Source organism: Mya arenaria, chromosome 8 (genome assembly GCF_026914265.1).
Source record: "Mya arenaria isolate MELC-2E11 chromosome 8, ASM2691426v1".
NCBI lineage: Eukaryota > Metazoa > Mollusca > Bivalvia > Myida > Myidae > Mya > Mya arenaria.
In genome coordinates, this window is record NC_069129.1 from 72,279,599 (window position 1) to 72,297,650 (window position 18,052).

The window sequence follows — 18,052 nt, forward strand, 5'->3', positions numbered from 1 at the left end:
ATAATCATTTTGATAACATGCATCTGCCTTTTAAAAAATATGTGTACCTGAAACTGGGAGGCAGCGAATAGTTGACCGATTTTGAATCGCTGCTTGGATACGATGTACGTTTGAATCACCTGCCCCAAGCGCTCTACCAAGACATCCACTTGAACCTGCAAATGAAGAAAACACACGCTCCTTGACCTGGATGTGCATCTCGACACAACTAGAATTTAGACAAATTCCTGCTTTTTTTTAAATAAAGTCGCGAAATCAAATGACGATTCACAATACAAGCGAAAACGCGATATATACGTGTAGGAACTAAATGCAGCCACAATTATATTCAAAAAAGGCGCGAGCAGTATTTTGTTTTCAAGTAAGGTCAGCGATACAATCTAAGGAAGCTTAAATCTCACTTTCAATCTCAGGACATTCGAATTGAATCACTCTCGTGAGCTTCCCGTGACAGAAAGCATCAGTTTCCGGGTCATTTCTCCAGAAGTGTGCGTAGGTCGTAATCTTTGCAATACGTCATGTGCTATTTTAAGCATTTTCCATATAAGGCAGTTGTCTACTTCCGATACCGAAAAACTAACAATAGGCCTCTCTAACCGATAACAAACTTATCGTTGTCGAAAACAATCAATATGTATATGAAAAACTACAGAAACAAGCTCAGTAGCCAAAAGTTTAAATATATACCGTATTGAACAGCACAGGTTTAAGACCAATGCCATAGAACACAAAAACAAAAGATCTCAAACATGATACATGGAACAACAGCACACAACTCCACAGACAACACAGCACATTAAATTTACACTATATTAAAAAAAAACTAGGTGTGATTATCAAGGATTGTTTGGTGCCGTCTTGGAACGGTCAATAAGACGAAGTATACAAAATATGTCGGAAAACGTTATTAATGAGCACTACCAATTTGAAGAGCGAATATCCAATGACGTCAATACTTTTAAATTTACGAAGATCAGGGTAGTAATGTTCACGTTTTGGGACACTTTCAGAGTTATTTACATAAGCCGGGTTACAACGGGTATTGCGACAAAAAGTCTGGCCATGTTTTTCTAACAATACATTAACAGTGTCAGATATTTCTAGGACCTCACAGAAGCCATTAACTTAAATTTAAACACCTGACAATTGTTTGTTTATATAGAAACACTCTTTCGGAAAAATGTGTGAAATAACGAACTCTATGTAACCATACAGTTTTGGGCATGATTTGTGTATTTGGGACCGGCAACGTTCTCGAGTCTACGACTTATTCAAGTTTCTGATCCACAGTCAGTATATTTCGTATAAAATAGAAGGAATAGGGACCTCGACGATCACCAGCTCTCGATCGACCGCCTGTTCGAACGGTCGCAGTTTTATTGTAGTACAATTGCATCTCTTTTGCAGAAATTAAAAAAAAAACAGATACTGACAGGGATAACAACACTTTTGATTAGGGACTGCGTTTGTTGACATGGTAGTTGTGCTATGGTAAAAGTATTTTCAAATATGAATTCAGAAAACTATGGATGAGCATTGAAGGTTATTTCTGCCATGTTATTGCCAGGCATTATCAAACAACAATTAATTATTTTCGGGTCACAGTGGGTAAAAAATGTCATTTTTTTAGCACTCAACATGTTGATAACCTTTCGATACTGATACTACTTATGTATAGTACAAGTTTCATGCATCTTTAAGGGGTCACATGGTCAAATGTCAATGTCCCATGGTTCATAAACCTGTTATCCTTAAATATTTATTATCTTGATATCTGTTTGACGCAAATCATGGTTGTTCTCTGCATATACTATCATTTCTGCCTGTGGGACTATAGGATATCTCGATTCCGTCCGCCTGTCTGTCGCAGTTCATGTCCGGTCAATTTCTACGTGATGCATAGACTGATTAAAAAAAAAACTTACTTCAAAAGTAGCCACACCAAGACAATGTGTGGCGTGCGAAACTAAGGACCGTGGCTTAACAGCAGCGTCAAGATGCATTTTTGTATATTATCTTAATGTAACGTGTAGTGATGGTGCCGTTTGTGTTTACTCATACTTCTAAAATAACCGGATTTTAGTTCCCTACTGTGTTAATGTACACCTCATCCGGGCAACACGCATATCTCATTTTTCAGTTTCGCCGACTGAAGGTCATGGTCACCAAATGCTCAACGAATCAAGACGAAATGTAGTACCAATGTTTCAGGTGCGTAAGTTTAAAGTCAATGTCACCATTTAAGGACAGCATCCAATTATATATAATTGGTTAACTTTTGTTTGGTTAAGGTTAACCAAAATCATTCCCAAATAGTTTCTATTGACTAATCAAGTTCTATAAATTTGCAATTTGACCAAACGATAACCTATGGAGAACTTACCCAAGGTCTATACACATGGCTGCAGGTTCCTAGCAAACATCCGACGTCAAAACGACGTTGGACTTTGACCACATCGTCGCCTCCCATAATTTAACTTAAGTTTAACGTCGGAGCCTCGGGGTTGTACGGACTAATTATATCTGCCATGCGTTTCCGGTCCGGATAGAAAAATCCGACTTGAAGGAACCTTCGTTGCCAGGTAAACAAGGCTGTCTGGCTACGCAGCGTGCCCGGGGCTCGGATTTTTAGATTTGTCGTCCTTATATTCAGGTGCATCTCTTTATTTGGGGTATTCAAATTCATGTTCTATGTACACCTCAAGAATACAGACGTACATCGAAATTCAAAGGTACAACTCTGTTTCAAAACTGCACTTTTAAATAAAAAGATGCACCTTTAAATCAGAGAGTGGGGTACCTTTTAATTTAGGATACACTTGCGAACTGATAGTAGCTCAAAAATATGGCGGCTGTTATCCTAAGTTAATAAACGAGCGATAAACGAAATGTGAAAATTTCGTTGGTACTACGAGGTGATGACAAAAGGGTGTGTGAATATGATTCAACACCTATTTGTGATATATTCGTACGAATTTGTCACATACGTGTGAGGAATTCAAAAATGTGTGAAAATTACGGTTCAAAACGGGTTTGGACTGAAATCACACCTGCCTATGCTCATAGCCTGTACATGTATAAAATAGTTGTTGTTCATCTTTTAAAAATTCAAATTGAATAATTGTCCGGTTATTTGACTGTAATGTCCCGTTTCTGATCAAAAATAGGCTTATTTTTTAAGATTTTCGATTTTACAGTTGTTTACCTATATTATGTTATACCAATATTGTATATTTCAGGGTTTTGATATATTTAAAAAAAAAAAAATACACTTTTATTTTCAGATATCCAAGTAGAAGAAAAAACACGAACGTAAAACGGGTACACTGATTATTTGTCCCACCTCAGCTACAAGGTTATACTGTTTTTGCTTCCTTCTTGAAAGAGATGTCTTTGTCGACTAGCAAAGGGCACGAAAACATTCCAAAAATGACGAAATACCTCCGCTCATTAATTGAAGTCGTGATTTGTTAATGCTTCTGATGCAATTCAACTAATATTAGGCAATTAAATATCTCCTATGTTTAGATGTTACCCGTATTTAATCGCCCGTTTCACGCGTCCTAGCATGGCGCAGCCCTATCTCCTGGGAGAAAGCGATATGAAAAGTCATGATAAGCCCTTATGAAACATTTTCAGAACACAGCGCACCCCTTGTTTTTAAGTTGTGAATTATTTTCAAAACAAGGAGTGACGTACCATAACCTTCCTTTTATCTTTACTTTGATATGTAGTGGGGCAGTGGGTGGTACAGTTCCGTTCCAGCTTTGATAATGGCCACTATATAAGCCATAAGTGGTCGGCTATCCAATTATATCTGATCGCATGCTCATATCATCTTAGATATTCGACGGTGTTTCATTTATCAATTGCAACTATAAACCTTTTATTCATAGACGCTTTATTTCATTCAAGTATTAAAACATAAACCATCGTGGTATTTATCATGGAGTGCGCGTTTCAGCTTGTCACCGTCGTATTAGCCGCGTTTATTGTGACCGGAAGAGGGAAAGCAGAAGTGGCGTACCCGGTTGTCAGCTGCTCGGGCCGCCTGGCAGACAGCCTAACCTGGCGACGAACACCTGAAGACTGCGCGTCGGCGTTTATCTGTCTGCTCGGGAGGACAGTGACGTACTCCTGCCCGGAGGGATTTGTAATTGGCGCTGGCAACCCTGTGTGCGTGCCCGTAGGCTCAGAATGGGATGACTGTAAGTTTTACTCCTCTTTAGACGTGTTTGTTCAACGTAGAACGTTTGTGTTCATAAAAAGGTCATAAGTAATATTTAATAGGTTGTACATTTGAGTCGAGTCATTGCACAAGCAAAAAAATACAATCTCAGCGCATCTCACAAACCAGCACAAATGAATCCGAAAATAATCTTTTAACTTTTGTATTGACCGTTGATACTAGTATTTGGTAAATATTCCAAAGCAAAATCACATAAGATCAAAATATGTATTTTAAACTCTCACAGATTGACCGTGTTGACAACTTCTTGATTTTGTTGTATTGGAGTGAGCCAAAATTGATGTATTGTGGCAATAGCGTTATCGACGCTTTAAGAAAAATGAGTTTTACGGTTGTTTTCGAAACAGTTGAGATCTGTTCTAATGTGGTTTAGCTTATATGACACAACTGAAGGCATTGGTACCAGAACCAGCTGATTCTGACACACAAAAAATAGAATAAAAAGTCATAACTGCCAATCTGCTAGAGTGCAGCTTTAAGAACATTTTATTATTTTGACTTATACTCAAATAATTATATAGCAACTTAGGATTTTATTTACATTAAATATTTTCAAACAGCCACTCCTTGTATTTTATTGATTGTGAGAGATGTTTTATGCATGGTTTACGCGTATTGCCTTTGTTCAATTTATTAAAAAAATCATAACTTGAGAGATTTTGTGATTGCAGGTTCTGGAATAACACTTATTGAAGACATTATGTTCCGTGAGATTAAAATAACTCCAACATGCAAACCGGGATCCACGGCTCCAGACATGAGCAACTGCGCGAAGTTTGCCGAATGTATTGAACTTCCGGACGGAAATGCCTCCATGGTGACAAGAGAATGTCCGTATCCGCTTCTGTATAAGGCTGATTCCGGAAAGTGCGAATCGTTCAAAGACGCCTCTTGTGAGAAAGACCAGATCATCCCTAAAAGTCCATGTAAGAATAGCATTTTGAAAAGTATTTTTATTTAAAATTATATTTATTGATTAGCATTTTGTCATTTGAATGAAGAAACGCTGTAGTCATAAAAAGTGTAAATGGCGTCAGTATATGACAATATTGTTTGGTCATGGGGCAGAAAGAATTGTGGTCATCTTTATGGGTTAAATAACGCTCTGTTGGTTTTCTCAAGTATAATTGTACCTATCGTTTAATTTCAGGCGATTACGATGCTAACCAGTGCACTAGCGCTCACTGCATCCCCTGTCATGTGCAACACCCCACGTGCACAGGACTTCCGGACGGGATGAACGCATGGGTTGGGAGGGAGTGGTCGCCGTTCTATGTCGTCTGCGATGAGGAGCGCGTGACGTTGCAGGCGGAATGCAAGACGGAGAAGCAGACGTCCGTTTTCCACCCAACAGAGAAACAGTGCGTGTTGATGGACGGCAAAGATGTGTTCGGTTAAAGTGCATTGCTGGCTGCCCCCCTAACACTCCGTTATAAAACAAGTTACCAACCATTGTTTAAGTCACCATAGTGCAGAGTTTACCAAAGAATGTTCAATTGATTTTGTTCTTCTAACCATTTTGTACACTAATTATAATAGCTGTGGTATTTTGTTTGAAAAAAAGCTCAATACAGTTTATATTATCTACTACCAACTTGTTGTGTGCTGATAGGAAATAGTGTGTGTTGTGTTGCTTGAATCTCATGTTCGTTGATAATATTATTCGTATGACTGAATACTCAATAAAGTATCTTTGAACAAAAGTGGTGTTTTGTGTGAGAAAGGGACTTAAACCGTTTTTTGATTTACCCTCAAAGATTGAAGTAGTTATTACGCCTGGCAACCAGTTACAAATCGCTACCATTAATATTGACAACATTCCACAAGAACGTTGCATGTGGAAAAATCGCATATTTCCATTTCGGCTATAATAGAAATATCAAGCAATACTATACGCACCAGAAACGAATCGATTTAACGGCGATTTGTCCATTTAAATTATAAGTAAATTGCTAATCAGTAACAAACTTTTAAAATCAATATATTATAGCATTTCTCAACTGACTACAGGCATATTGCCATTCAAAACCTTCTAGGAAGAAAAAAAACAAGGGTCGAGAAAAAAAAAACATGGCATATGCAATATTTTAGCATTTTCATAAAACAGCAGGAACTTGGACTCCTGCTCCTGTCAATATGAGAACATGAATAACGTGTTTAATCTTTTTCCTTTTTTGACTTCGGAGGATGAAAACCGGGCAGCCAGATGATGCTTAATTCATATAAGATTATAAGTAGCTTCCATGGCCGCTCGTGTAAGATTCATTCCAACCCGAACGTTGGGTGTTTTACGAAAATGAGGTTTACTGAGTTTCCGCAGAACAGCCTTTGCAAGGGTTTGGATGAACTTTTATCCCACCCCAGATAAGTATATCTAACTATTTGGCCATGCTGGAATGAATAAAATATCTAGACGCGAGATATTTTCACCACACACAATAGCGTTCCAGCGAAAAAGTAGATTTTGACTTTATTTTTGTTTATTGAGGTGGGAGAAAAAGCATCTACCACAAGTAATTACAAGAAAAAAATTTCCATACGGGAACATTTTTAACCTTACCCATGGGTAAAATAAGGATTTCCAACATGGCCGAATATTTTGATAAAATTATCTGGGGTGTGATAAAATGAAAAATGGCCTTATTGCACTGTTATTTGGGGAAATGTTATGGACAAGACACTAACAAATAAGAAAAGATTTAATTTGAAGCAATAGCTTTTTATATCACAAAATACTGTATCAATAAATAACAAAGCAAGACAGAGATATTTACAATAAGGCAAAACACGAACAAATGTTTGTATGACATAAAATACAGCACACGTAAAATAATAATAAAACTGGAATTATTGAATTTTCGATTCTCGTAGCTCCACCGCGGAATATTTCGATTCCTGAAAGAGAAAGGAAACTGAATAGTCATGTTTCTAATATTGGCAAAGAAGTTAAATTGTTATTACTTGTTTAAAATGCTAGAAGATTTCAAGTATGTTGATACACATCGAGATTCCGACGAGGCTGCTCTGAATATTCTATTTGAACTTGTTCACTTGAATAATCATTGGACAAAAAGCGCTATGATGCCCGCTGTACACGAAAACAATGTGAACTGTTAATAATACCTCGAGGTTTTGTATTAATACAATTATCCACAGTATAGCCCTTTAACTTTCTGGGGTTATGGGAGAAATGTCTGTAATAAGACCTCGTTGAGATTGAGTCTAATCATGGATACATTCTCCTGGCCTTTCCAAAAGGACACCAGTTCTGTTTTGTACCCAGAAAACGCATTTGAGAGAGATTCATCTCAGCTTATAGTTGTCGTCACAATTAAGTATAAATAATTTGATGTTAACTATTCCAACCCTCTTACCACAGTGTATTTCATCGGACCTGTCATTACAATGGAACACTTGATCACATGTCTGGCTCGTTTCTATGCACGCCGAGTCGTCAAGGCAACGAAACTTGCCGAAACATGACATCTCGGTTGTCGTCTGTATCGTGCGTTTCTCCGTGACATATCGTGGCCTCTCGCGAGACTTGAAACGTTTTGGAACTGCAAGTAATCGTATGTGGTTTTAGGAATATTAAAGATTTCTGTTCGAATAAAGCTCTTCTCTTCTAAATATTACCCAAAATAAATTTAATTTATAAATGTAAAAATTCAGTGAATCTTTACTACATTCATTTTTAAAAACAAATCTAAAGGGACATGTGGTTATAATATTGATCTGATGACAGCCTATTGATAACTTGACCTAAACCCATATTGAAATTTCCCTTACACATTGAATCTCACTTTAGTGACAATACGGTTATCAAAGAGTATGTTTACGTTGTTTAAATCGTGGGCACGTGAAGATCGGGTTTTCGTCCGAGTTGTCACCACAGTGGTCGATCCCATCACAGGTCAGGTCGTCATGGATACACCACCGGTTGTCGCATAGAAACGTTGATGTCGCCGGGCAACCGTCTGATCATGAGAGAGTATAAGAAGACACGTTATTTTTAAAACATATAAGAAAATAGTATAAAGAAATTGTTGTTGTTCTTCAGGCATTTTATTTAGATGAGTATGTTTATTGGCTGACGAATAGAGCTGTGCTTATTTTATTTTGTCTCGTGGCCAAGACCTTCTAACTTGTTCCCACGACTTAGTATGAAGTGACCACGACTTATTTTTTTTCCCAACGTCTAAGTAATATCGCTGCCACGACTAAGTTATTTCTAAGTCGTTGTTAAAGTATGCGAAGTCCTGGTATCGAGTAAGTATGCGAAGTCCTGGTATCGAGTAAGTATGCGAAGTCCTGGTATCGAGTAAGTATGTCGTGGCCTGGTATCGAGTAAGTATGCGAAGTCCTGGTATCGAGTAAGTATGCGAAGTCCTGGTATCGAGTAAGTATGCGAAGTCCTGGTATCGAGTAAGTATGCGAGGTCCTGGTATCGAGTAAGTATGCGAGGTCCTGGTATCGAGTAAGTATGCGAAGTCCTGGTATCGAGTAAGTATGCGAAGTCCTGGTATCGAGTAAGTATGCGAAGTCCTGGTATCGAGTAAGTATGTCGTGGCCTGGTATCGAGTAAGTATGCGAAGTCCTGGTATCGAGTAAGTATGCGAAGTCCTGGTATCGAGTAAGTATGCGAAGTCCTGGTATCGAGTAAGTATGTCGTGGCCTGGTATCGAGTAAGTATGCGAAGTCCTGGTATCGAGTAAGTATGTCGTGGCCTGGTATCGAGTAAGTATGTCGTGGCCTGGTATCGAGTAAGTATGCGAAGTCCTGGTATCGAGTAAGTATGTCGTGGCCTGGTATCGAGTAAGTATGTCGTGGCCTGGTATCGAGTAAGTATGCGAAGTCCTGGTATCGAGTAAGTATGCGAAGTCCTGGTATCGAGTAAGTATGTCGTGGCCTGGTCTCGAGTAAGTATGCGAAGTCCTGGTATCGAGTAAGTATGTCGTGGCCTGGTATCGAGTAAGTATGCGAAGTCCTGGTATCGAGTAAGTATGCGAAGTCCTGGTATCGAGTAAGTATGTCGTGGCCTGGTATCGAGTAAGTATGCGAAGTCCTGGTATCGAGTAAGTATGCGAAGTCCTGGTATCGAGTAAGTATGCGAAGTCCTGGTATCGAGTAAGTATGTCGTGGCCTGGTATCGAGTAAGTATGCGAAGTCCTGGTATCGAGTAAGTATGTCGTGGCCTGGTATCGAGTAAGTATGTCGTGGCCTGGTATCGAGTAAGTATGCGAAGTCCTGGTATCGAGTAAGTATGTCGTGGCCTGGTATCGAGTAAGTATGTCGTGGCCTGGTATCGAGTAAGTATGCGAAGTCCTGGTATCGAGTAAGTATGTCGTGGCCTGGTATCGAGTAAGTATGCGAAGTCCTGGTATCGAGAAAGTATGCGAAGTCCTGGTATCGAGTAAGTATGCGAAGTCCTGGTATCGAGTAAGTATACGAAGTCCTAGTATCGAGTAAGTATGCGAAGTCCTGGTATCGAGTAAGTATGCGAAGTCCTGGTATCGAGTAAGTATGCGATGTCCTGGTATCGAGTAAGTATGCGAAGTCCTGGTATCGAGTAAGTATGCGAAGTCCTGGTATCGAGTAAGTATGCGAAGTCCTGGTATCGAGTAAGTATGCGAAGTCCTGGTATCGAGTAAGTATGCGAAGTCCTGGTATCGAGTAAGTATGTCGTGGCCTGGTATCGAGTAAGTATGCGAAGTCCTGGTATCGAGTAAGTATGTCGTGGCCTGGTATCGAGTAAGTATGTCGTGGCCTGGTATCGAGTAAGTATGTCGTGGCCTGGTATCGAGTAAGTATGTCGTGGCCTGGTATCGAGTAAGTATGTCGTGGCCAAAACATAACTTAGTCTTGGCAATGAGGTAAATTAGTCGTGGTAACGATAAAGTAAATCGTGGCCACAAGATCAAAAACAAATGCACTTCTATAACACCGAAAATAACGGCTCAGCATGGTAAAAGCTCACACATGTTATTTTTCTAAAGCTTAATAATTGCTTAAATGTTCCTTAAATTAACGATTAGCCAAAACGTCTCTTACGTTCAGTATAGTTACTGACGGCGGTGAAAACCATTGTCAAGCTATCAGCGACGTTGAATGCCCCACGCAGGCGAATGTATAGCCCCTCACCCGGGCTGAAGTGCACGTCCCCCGCCGTAAAGTTGTCCGTCGTGTACCGCGCAAGGAGAGAACCAAGGGAGGTCACTCCTTCATATATCTCGAGCGAGTTTGGACCACTCTCTTTCCAACCTGCAGAAAATGAATTTTAAAAAAACATTGTTTTGGCGTGAATTATTTATATATAATATTTACAGTCTGAACACTTCGAGTCCGGCGTTATATTACATTAAAGTTGAAAAGTCACAAATGACCCTAAAAATCGACATCAATCAGGTATTTATTTTAGCTTTATCATGTATTCGTTCCGATGCAAAGACGCTTCAGTTTAGTTTAAACTTTTATTCACTTGTATATCGAAGGGGGCTTAGACCCATGATCACTTATTCCTTGATTTTTGGACTAGGTACATGATCCTTTAAGCCTTGAGTTGGGGCCTAGACCCGTGATCGCTCACGCCTTGAGTTGGGGCCTAGACCCGTGATCACTTACGCCTTGAGTTGGGGCCTAGACCCGTGATCGCTCACGCCTTGAGTTGGGGACTAGACCTGTGATCGCTCACCCCTTGAGTTGGGGCCTAGACCCGTGATCGCTCACGCCTTGAGTTGGGGCCTAGACCCGTGATCACTTATGCCTTGAGGTGGGGCCTATCCCGTGATCGCTCACGCCTTGAGTTGGTCACTAGACCTGTGATCGCTTATGCCTTGAGTTGGGACCTAGAACCGTGATCGCTTACGCCTTGAGTTGGTGACTAGGCCCATGATCACTTACGCCTTGAGTTGGGGCCTAGACCCGTGATCAGTTACGCATTGAGTTGGGGGTTAGACCCGTGATCGCTTACGCCTTGAGTTGGTGACTAGGCCCATGATCACTTACGCCTCGAGTTGGGGCCTAGACCCGTGTTCAGTTACGCATTGAGTTGGGGGTTAGACCCGTGATCAGTTACGCATTGAGTTGGGGCCTAGACCCGTGATCGCTCACGCCTTGAGTTGGTGACTAGGCCCATGATCACTTACGCCTTGAGTTGGGGCCTAGACCCGTGATTACTTACGCATTGAGTTGGGGCCTAGACCCGTGATCACTTACGCCTTGAGTTGGGGCCTAGGCCCGTGATCACTTACGCCTTGAGTTGGGGCCTAGACCCGTGATCACTTACGCCTTGAGTTGGGGCCTAGACCCGTGATTACTTACGCCTTGAGTTGGGGCCTAGACCCGTGATTACTTACGCCTTGAGTTGGGGCCTAGGCCCATGATCACTTACGCCTTGAGTTGGGGCCTAGACCCGTGATTACTTACGCCTTGAGTTGGTGACTAGGCCCATGATCACTTACGCCTTGAGTTGGGGCCTTGACCCGTGATCAGTTACGCATTGCGTCGGGGCTTAGACCTGTGATCGTTTACGCATTGAGTTGGTGACTAGGCCCATGATCAGTTACGCATAGAGTTGGGTCTTAGACCCATGATCGCTTACGCATTGAGTTTGGGCCTAGACCCGTGGTCACTTACGCCTTGAGTTGGGGCCTAGACCCGTGATTACTTACGCCTTGAGTTGGGGCCTAGACCCGTGATCACTTACGCATTGAGTTGGTGACTAGGCCCATGATCACTTACACCTTGATTTTCGGACAAGGCCCGTGATAACTTACGCCTTGATTTAGGGACAAGGCCCGTGATCACTTTTGCCTTGAGTTGGAAAATAGGCCCATGATCACGTATGCCTTAAGTTGGGGACTAAGCCCTTGATCACTTACGCCTTGAGTTGGGGACTAGGCCCATGATCACTTACGCTTGGAGTTGGGAACTAGGCCCACGATCACTTCCGCCGTGAGTTGGTGACTAGGCCCATGGAAACTTACGCCTTGAGTTGGGGACTAAGCCCGTGATTACTTACGCCTTGAGTTGGGGACTAGGCCCGTGATTACTTACGCCTTGAGTTAGGGAAAAGGCCCATGATCACTTTCGCCTTGAGTTGGAGACTAAGTCCATGATCACTTTCGCCTTAAGTTGGAGACTAAGTCCATGATCATGATAACTTTCGCCTTGAGTTGGGGACTAATCCCATGATCGCTGACGCCTGGAGTTAGAGACTAAGTCCATGATCGCTTTCGCCTTGAGTTGGGGACTAATCCCATGAGAACTGACGCCTGGAGTTAGAGACTAAGTCCATGATCACTTTCGCCTTGAGTTGGGGACTAATCCCATGAGAACTGACGCCTGGAGTTAGAGACTAAGTCCATGATCACTTTCGCCTTGAGTTGGGGACTAATCCCATGAGAACTGACGCCTTGAGTTGGAGACTAAGTCCATGATCACTTTCGCCTTGAGTTGGGGACTAATCCCATGATCACTGACGCCTTGATTTAGGGACAAGGCCATTGATCACATACGCATTGAGTTCGAGACTAAGCCCAATGTCACTTACGTTTTAGTTTGGGACTAGGCCCATCATCATTAACGCATTAAGCCAGATTATAAGACGCAGACTCAGAAAAGATACTTAGGGAATGATACGAAACATCAAGGTGTGTCTATTCCGCTAGTGACAATTTGACCATAATCTTAAGTACTGAGGTCTACGATTCACTGACCTAGACTATCAAAACTGGGCAATGTCTCGAGAAAAGTTCAAGACCAAGATATCAGTGGAGAGACCGGCCCGGACTAAAACAATATTTGACCATCCGAGAGTAGGAAACAAGACTAGCGGTGGAATTAAAACAGTCACTTACCTTCGCCAAGGTTAACATGGTCTATCCTGAGGTTGACACCGTCTGGGTAGTTAGCCATGACCTGCTTCACGGTCCATACACAGTCGTACCACTGGGGTAGCCCCGAGGAGTCCGTCCGGAACTCGATCTCACCCCCGGGGTCCACACGGTAACTATCACTGCAGTCTGTGGAAACATTGATGATATCCGTATGTAACTAATGTATATTTATGACTTATATGTTTTAACATGAAATAAATCCGGCGCTGTTGGATATTTCGATTTAAAGTATTCTGAAATTATCTATAAGGTCAACAATAATTTGATACGACAAACAGATCTGTGTTTATTTTTACGGAAATGACAATGCGATCCACACGTACATTGAAATAACATGCAGAAATCGGTTTTATAGTAAAGTTGACGTTTTCGGAATATGACATTGGGATTTCAAAAATGAATGTCGTGCTAGCACGACATTGGATATTGGACATTCAAAATCGAATGTTGTGCTGGCACGACATTGGACATTCAAAAGTGAATGTCGTGCTAGCACGACATTGGACATTGGATATTCAAAATCGAATGTTGTGCTGGCACGACATTGGACATTCAAAATCGAATGTTGTGCTGGCACGACATTGGACATTGGACATTCAAAAGTGAAAGTCGTGCTAGCACGACACTGGACATTGAACATTCAAAAATGAATGTCGTGCCAGCACGACATTGGACATTGGGATTTCAAAAATGAATGTCGTGCTAGCACGACATTGGACATTGGACATTCAAAATCGAATGTTGTGCTGGCACGACATTGGACATTGGACATTCAAAAATGAATGTCGTACCAGCACGACATTGGACATTCAAAATTGAAAGTCGTGCTGGCACGACATTGGACATTGGACATTCAAAATCGAATTTTTTGCTGGCACAACATTGGACATTGGACATTCAAAATCGAATGTTTTGACTAATTGAGTCGATAAAAAATAAGTCGACAGGCAGTAATAGGTTACTTAATCGGCTCATTGACAATATTTCGTGTTATAATACGTAAAACCAGATAAAGTATATGTAAGAACGATTACATTTATATTTTTTGGAATCATCAATGCATGTGTATATTTTCCATATGTCATCATATACTGTGAATATAATTATCTTCATTTCGTTTATAAATGGTACTGTATGTGTAGCAGTGGTGTGTAAACAATTAAGCTTATTAAAAGTATGCCATTTCGAAAGCATTATCACTGTTTGTCTACATATAATCCACGACCATTCATAAGTATATTCATTTGAAACTTTCTCTGCATATGTGACATCATATCTATCTGAATCATGCTTAAGTTTCAAAAATTGCGATGGAATCGTAAAGACAATGCTCTCTTGGTGTTTATAAATTTATAATGAGTCATTGCTTTTGTGATCTCTAACCCTTTTGCAAATAATTTTAAGACAGTATCTCAAAAAAATTAATTCCGAAAATTGCATGTCATCCGAATTAATTTAAAGTCGGTAGAAAACATTCATTCATAAAACATGTCATACATTAATTTGAATGTGCCAGCACGACTTTCAGTTTTGAATGTCCAATGTCGTGCTAGCACGACTTTCACTTTTGAATGTCCAATGTCGTACTAGCACGACATTCATTTTTGAATGTCCAATGTCCAATGTCGTGCTAGCACGACATTCATTTTTGAAATTCCAATGTCCAATGTCCAATGTCGTGCTGGCACGACATTCATTTTTGAATGTCCAATGTCCAATGTCGTGCCAGCACAACATTCGATTTTGAATGTCCAATGTCGTGCTAGCACGACTTTCACTTTTGAATGTCAAATGTCCAATGTCGTGCCAGCACAACATTCGATTTTGAATGTCCAATGTCGTGCTAGCACGACTTTCACTTTTGAATGTCCAATGTCCAATGTCGTGCCAGCACAACATTCGATTTTGAATGTCCAATGTCGTGCTAGCACGACTTTCACTTTTGAATGTCCAATGTCCAATGTCGTGCCAGCACAACATTCGATTTTGAATGTCCAATGTCCAATGTTGTGCTAGCACGACTTTCACTTTTGAATGTCCAATGTCCAATGTTCAATGTCGTGCCAGCACAACATTCGATTTTGAATGTCCAATGTCCAATGTCGTATGTTTAGCTAACTTCACACAGCTAAAAAATAAGTCGGAAGTGAAAGAAGACATAATTTGTAAAACATAATATTTTAAGAGTCGGTCCTAAGTTTCTCGAAATATTATAAGTCCCTTATAACAGGATTGAACTTATCTCACTATTTTTATTTTTGCTATATTTTTGTAATACTTACATTCATAAGAGTTTAATACTTTAAAAGAAAATAGTCTGTAAGATAATGACGATAATTTATATTTATTAATAAAAAGTTACGTTTGTTAAGCAGAAGAATTTTCGAGTAATTGGGGCGTGGTAATATGGGCCAGGTTTATTTAAGCATACTGTTTCACGGTGCCTAAAATTAAGTACATGTGTACTAAATAATTGACAATAAGGTCAACTTTTGCTTGTGGTCAGTAAGTGAAAACTTGCTAAGGACAAGAAACCATACAGACGTATAGGGAGATGGCATCGATCTACTACTACTATTTTACCTGTTCTTGGTCTCTGCAGCCATTTGTCATCTAAAATTAGAAATAATAAGGTAATATAACATGATTATTTCGAAGGTATTCGTAACCCAGAATCTGCTTTTATTGGTAGCGTTTTTCTTACAAAGTGAAAATGGTAATTAACTGTATTGCAAAAAACGAAAGACACGTGTAAAAGTAAAGGCTTTTCGGTGAAACATCTGTGGCCGCACATATCCAGTATGTTTTGCATTACAAAACACCCACCTTAAACTCTGTTAGTTAATAATTCTGTAAATTCAATTGTCTGCAATGTAATGATATGTAAAAAACATGTTGCCAGCACGGGAAAAATTCCAACAGACTGTACAAGTGCCACCCTTCCATCAAATGAGCCCTTGGAAATATGTGTTGTCATTCCACTATGTTTACCGAAAATTGTTTTCTAATTTGTGTCCAGATTGTATTTGGGAGAAGATGGCAGGCGCTGTACCGTGAACAATAAACATACTGTAAATTAAAACAACGCAGTAATTCATTTATATATTCAATGAGTTGGAATAAATGTTGAATTATGTTACCACTTATGTCTTGTTGTTGTAACGAATGGTTCTGTTGTAAATTACACTGTATTGCTATATTAATTCTGTTAACGATAGTTTGCGTTTAACAATTAAACATCAATGGCTTGTAAATGACTTCATAATCTGATTTAAATATGATTTTCTGACTTAATGGCTTTTTGATGGCGTCTGAACGGTCCTGGGAATAGCGTTGATTTCCACCATTAGGGGGGACTTTAAAAACAGTTATTTAACATAACACTATTCAATAGTTTTGGATTAGCGCAAACAAAACTATGATCCTACATAACAGTGTAAAATCTCTGTTTAGGTCTGAAATCGCATGAAATCGTCTTTTTTGATCATTGTTAATGTTCTTGTTTTGGTTTGATTTTTTTTTCGAAATAAGAAACAAAGCTTGGCTTTCTGTAAATGATTTGCGATATGCACATTTTGGTTCACGGCCGACGATAGTGCCGAAATAGAGGTGCACCTTTATTCTATTCTTAAGCAAGGCGTCCTTTTAACTGATTGTGTGGCGGTATATACTGATACTGGTACATCCCCTTGCAATAATGTAATGATAATGGAATTCGCAACATTTCTGTTTCAATCGCAATAATACATATATATTACAATCCAACCTTAATTACTGTTGTAATTATGTGCAATGTAATATACATTAAAACAATCAATGCACTTACCAGATACAAAGGTATAGGTCGCCTTGAAGCCTATATGATTACAGTAAACGCATTTATCTTTTCCGACATTAAACACAAGAACCAGGGTGTTGGCGTTCGACATGATTGTAGGTCGCTTCCGCTTCCCATAGATGGTGGCTATATTTTTACCCGACAGGTCATCGTATACCTGAAAACAATATAGAAGTGTGTCATTCTCAGAAAGGCGGACTGAAGATGAAGATTAAGTAATAAGTTTAGCTTAACTAAAGAGCTTTACTTAAGCTTGTTAGGTTTGAGACCTTTCTAGAAAATGCGTCCTGAATTAGACTGATGATGAACTATAGAGTTTTAAAGTGGTTTGTGCACATGTTTTTTTTTGTAAATATCTGTATCACTGAAGTGAACAGGTGTGCATGAAGGTTTAAAATCATGCCATTAATCTTTTCTAATCTAGATAAAGACGCTTGTTTTCACATATTTCCACTGCACCAGAGATAGAGCTAAACTGACGTTCATATTAAATATATTTCTTTATTATTACACTTTGCTTTGACAAATTCGACGTCATTTGTCCCTTCAAGTATCGGTCAGTGCAAATTTGACCAGTGCATTCAAGATCGCAAAGATGCCCAGAATTATTTCTTAATCCTCAAGTCGAGGGGTGAAAGCGAAAAGGATCTATCTGCTTCTTTATTTAATGTCACTTAAAACCTTTTCTCATTCACCCCTCGAAGTGAGGGCATAATGAATGAAATACCAATCTTACTTGTATTTGACTCTTTTCTGCTAGATCCCAGTCATCAAAAACTAGCTGCACGTGCCCGTAAGGATCGAGGTTCTGTATCATGTACGTAAACGTCTCCCCGTTCAGTGCGTACCCGTGTGGAAAGTTCGGAGATATGATAATACCCGTACTCTCTGTGTACATTGGCGAGGACACCGTACCGGTGATATGCAAAATTTTATCTGAAAAACGCGCAAAATAAATGAAAACTGTGGAGTGCTTCCATGTTACAGGGGGAATAAGCAAATCAGCTATTAACAATTATTTATGATAAAATATCAAATGCAGAAATATGTTTAGAGTAACACAACTTT

The 18,052-nt window shown here is 39.9% G+C and overlaps 2 protein-coding genes across 2 annotated transcripts in view; one reads left to right on the plus strand and one right to left on the minus strand.

The window, feature by feature from the left end:
• Positions 1 to 3,946: 3,946 nt before the first annotated feature.
• Positions 3,947 to 5,647, plus strand: LOC128244548 (uncharacterized). Its single transcript, XM_052962545.1, has 3 exons — positions 3,947 to 4,231; positions 4,962 to 5,175; positions 5,400 to 5,647. Exons 1-3 carry the CDS (start codon positions 3,947 to 3,949, stop codon positions 5,645 to 5,647), a joined length of 747 nt encoding a protein of 248 aa, XP_052818505.1.
• A 1,288-nt stretch (positions 5,648 to 6,935) lies between these two features.
• The window catches only part of LOC128243886 (uncharacterized), a 29,170-nt gene continuing 18,053 nt past the window's right edge, over positions 6,936 to 18,052 (minus strand). The window contains exons 6-13 of the mRNA XM_052961872.1: positions 17,721 to 17,920; positions 16,973 to 17,141; positions 15,730 to 15,759; positions 13,108 to 13,272; positions 10,301 to 10,510; positions 8,089 to 8,226; positions 7,624 to 7,809; positions 6,936 to 7,144 (exon numbers count right to left, since the gene is read on the minus strand). Coding sequence (XP_052817832.1) covers positions 7,020 to 7,144; positions 7,624 to 7,809; positions 8,089 to 8,226; positions 10,301 to 10,510; positions 13,108 to 13,272; positions 15,730 to 15,759; positions 16,973 to 17,141; positions 17,721 to 17,920 — 1,223 coding nt within the window. The 3' untranslated portion in view covers positions 6,936 to 7,019. The remainder of the gene's footprint in view (positions 7,145 to 7,623; positions 7,810 to 8,088; positions 8,227 to 10,300; positions 10,511 to 13,107; positions 13,273 to 15,729; positions 15,760 to 16,972; positions 17,142 to 17,720; positions 17,921 to 18,052) is intronic.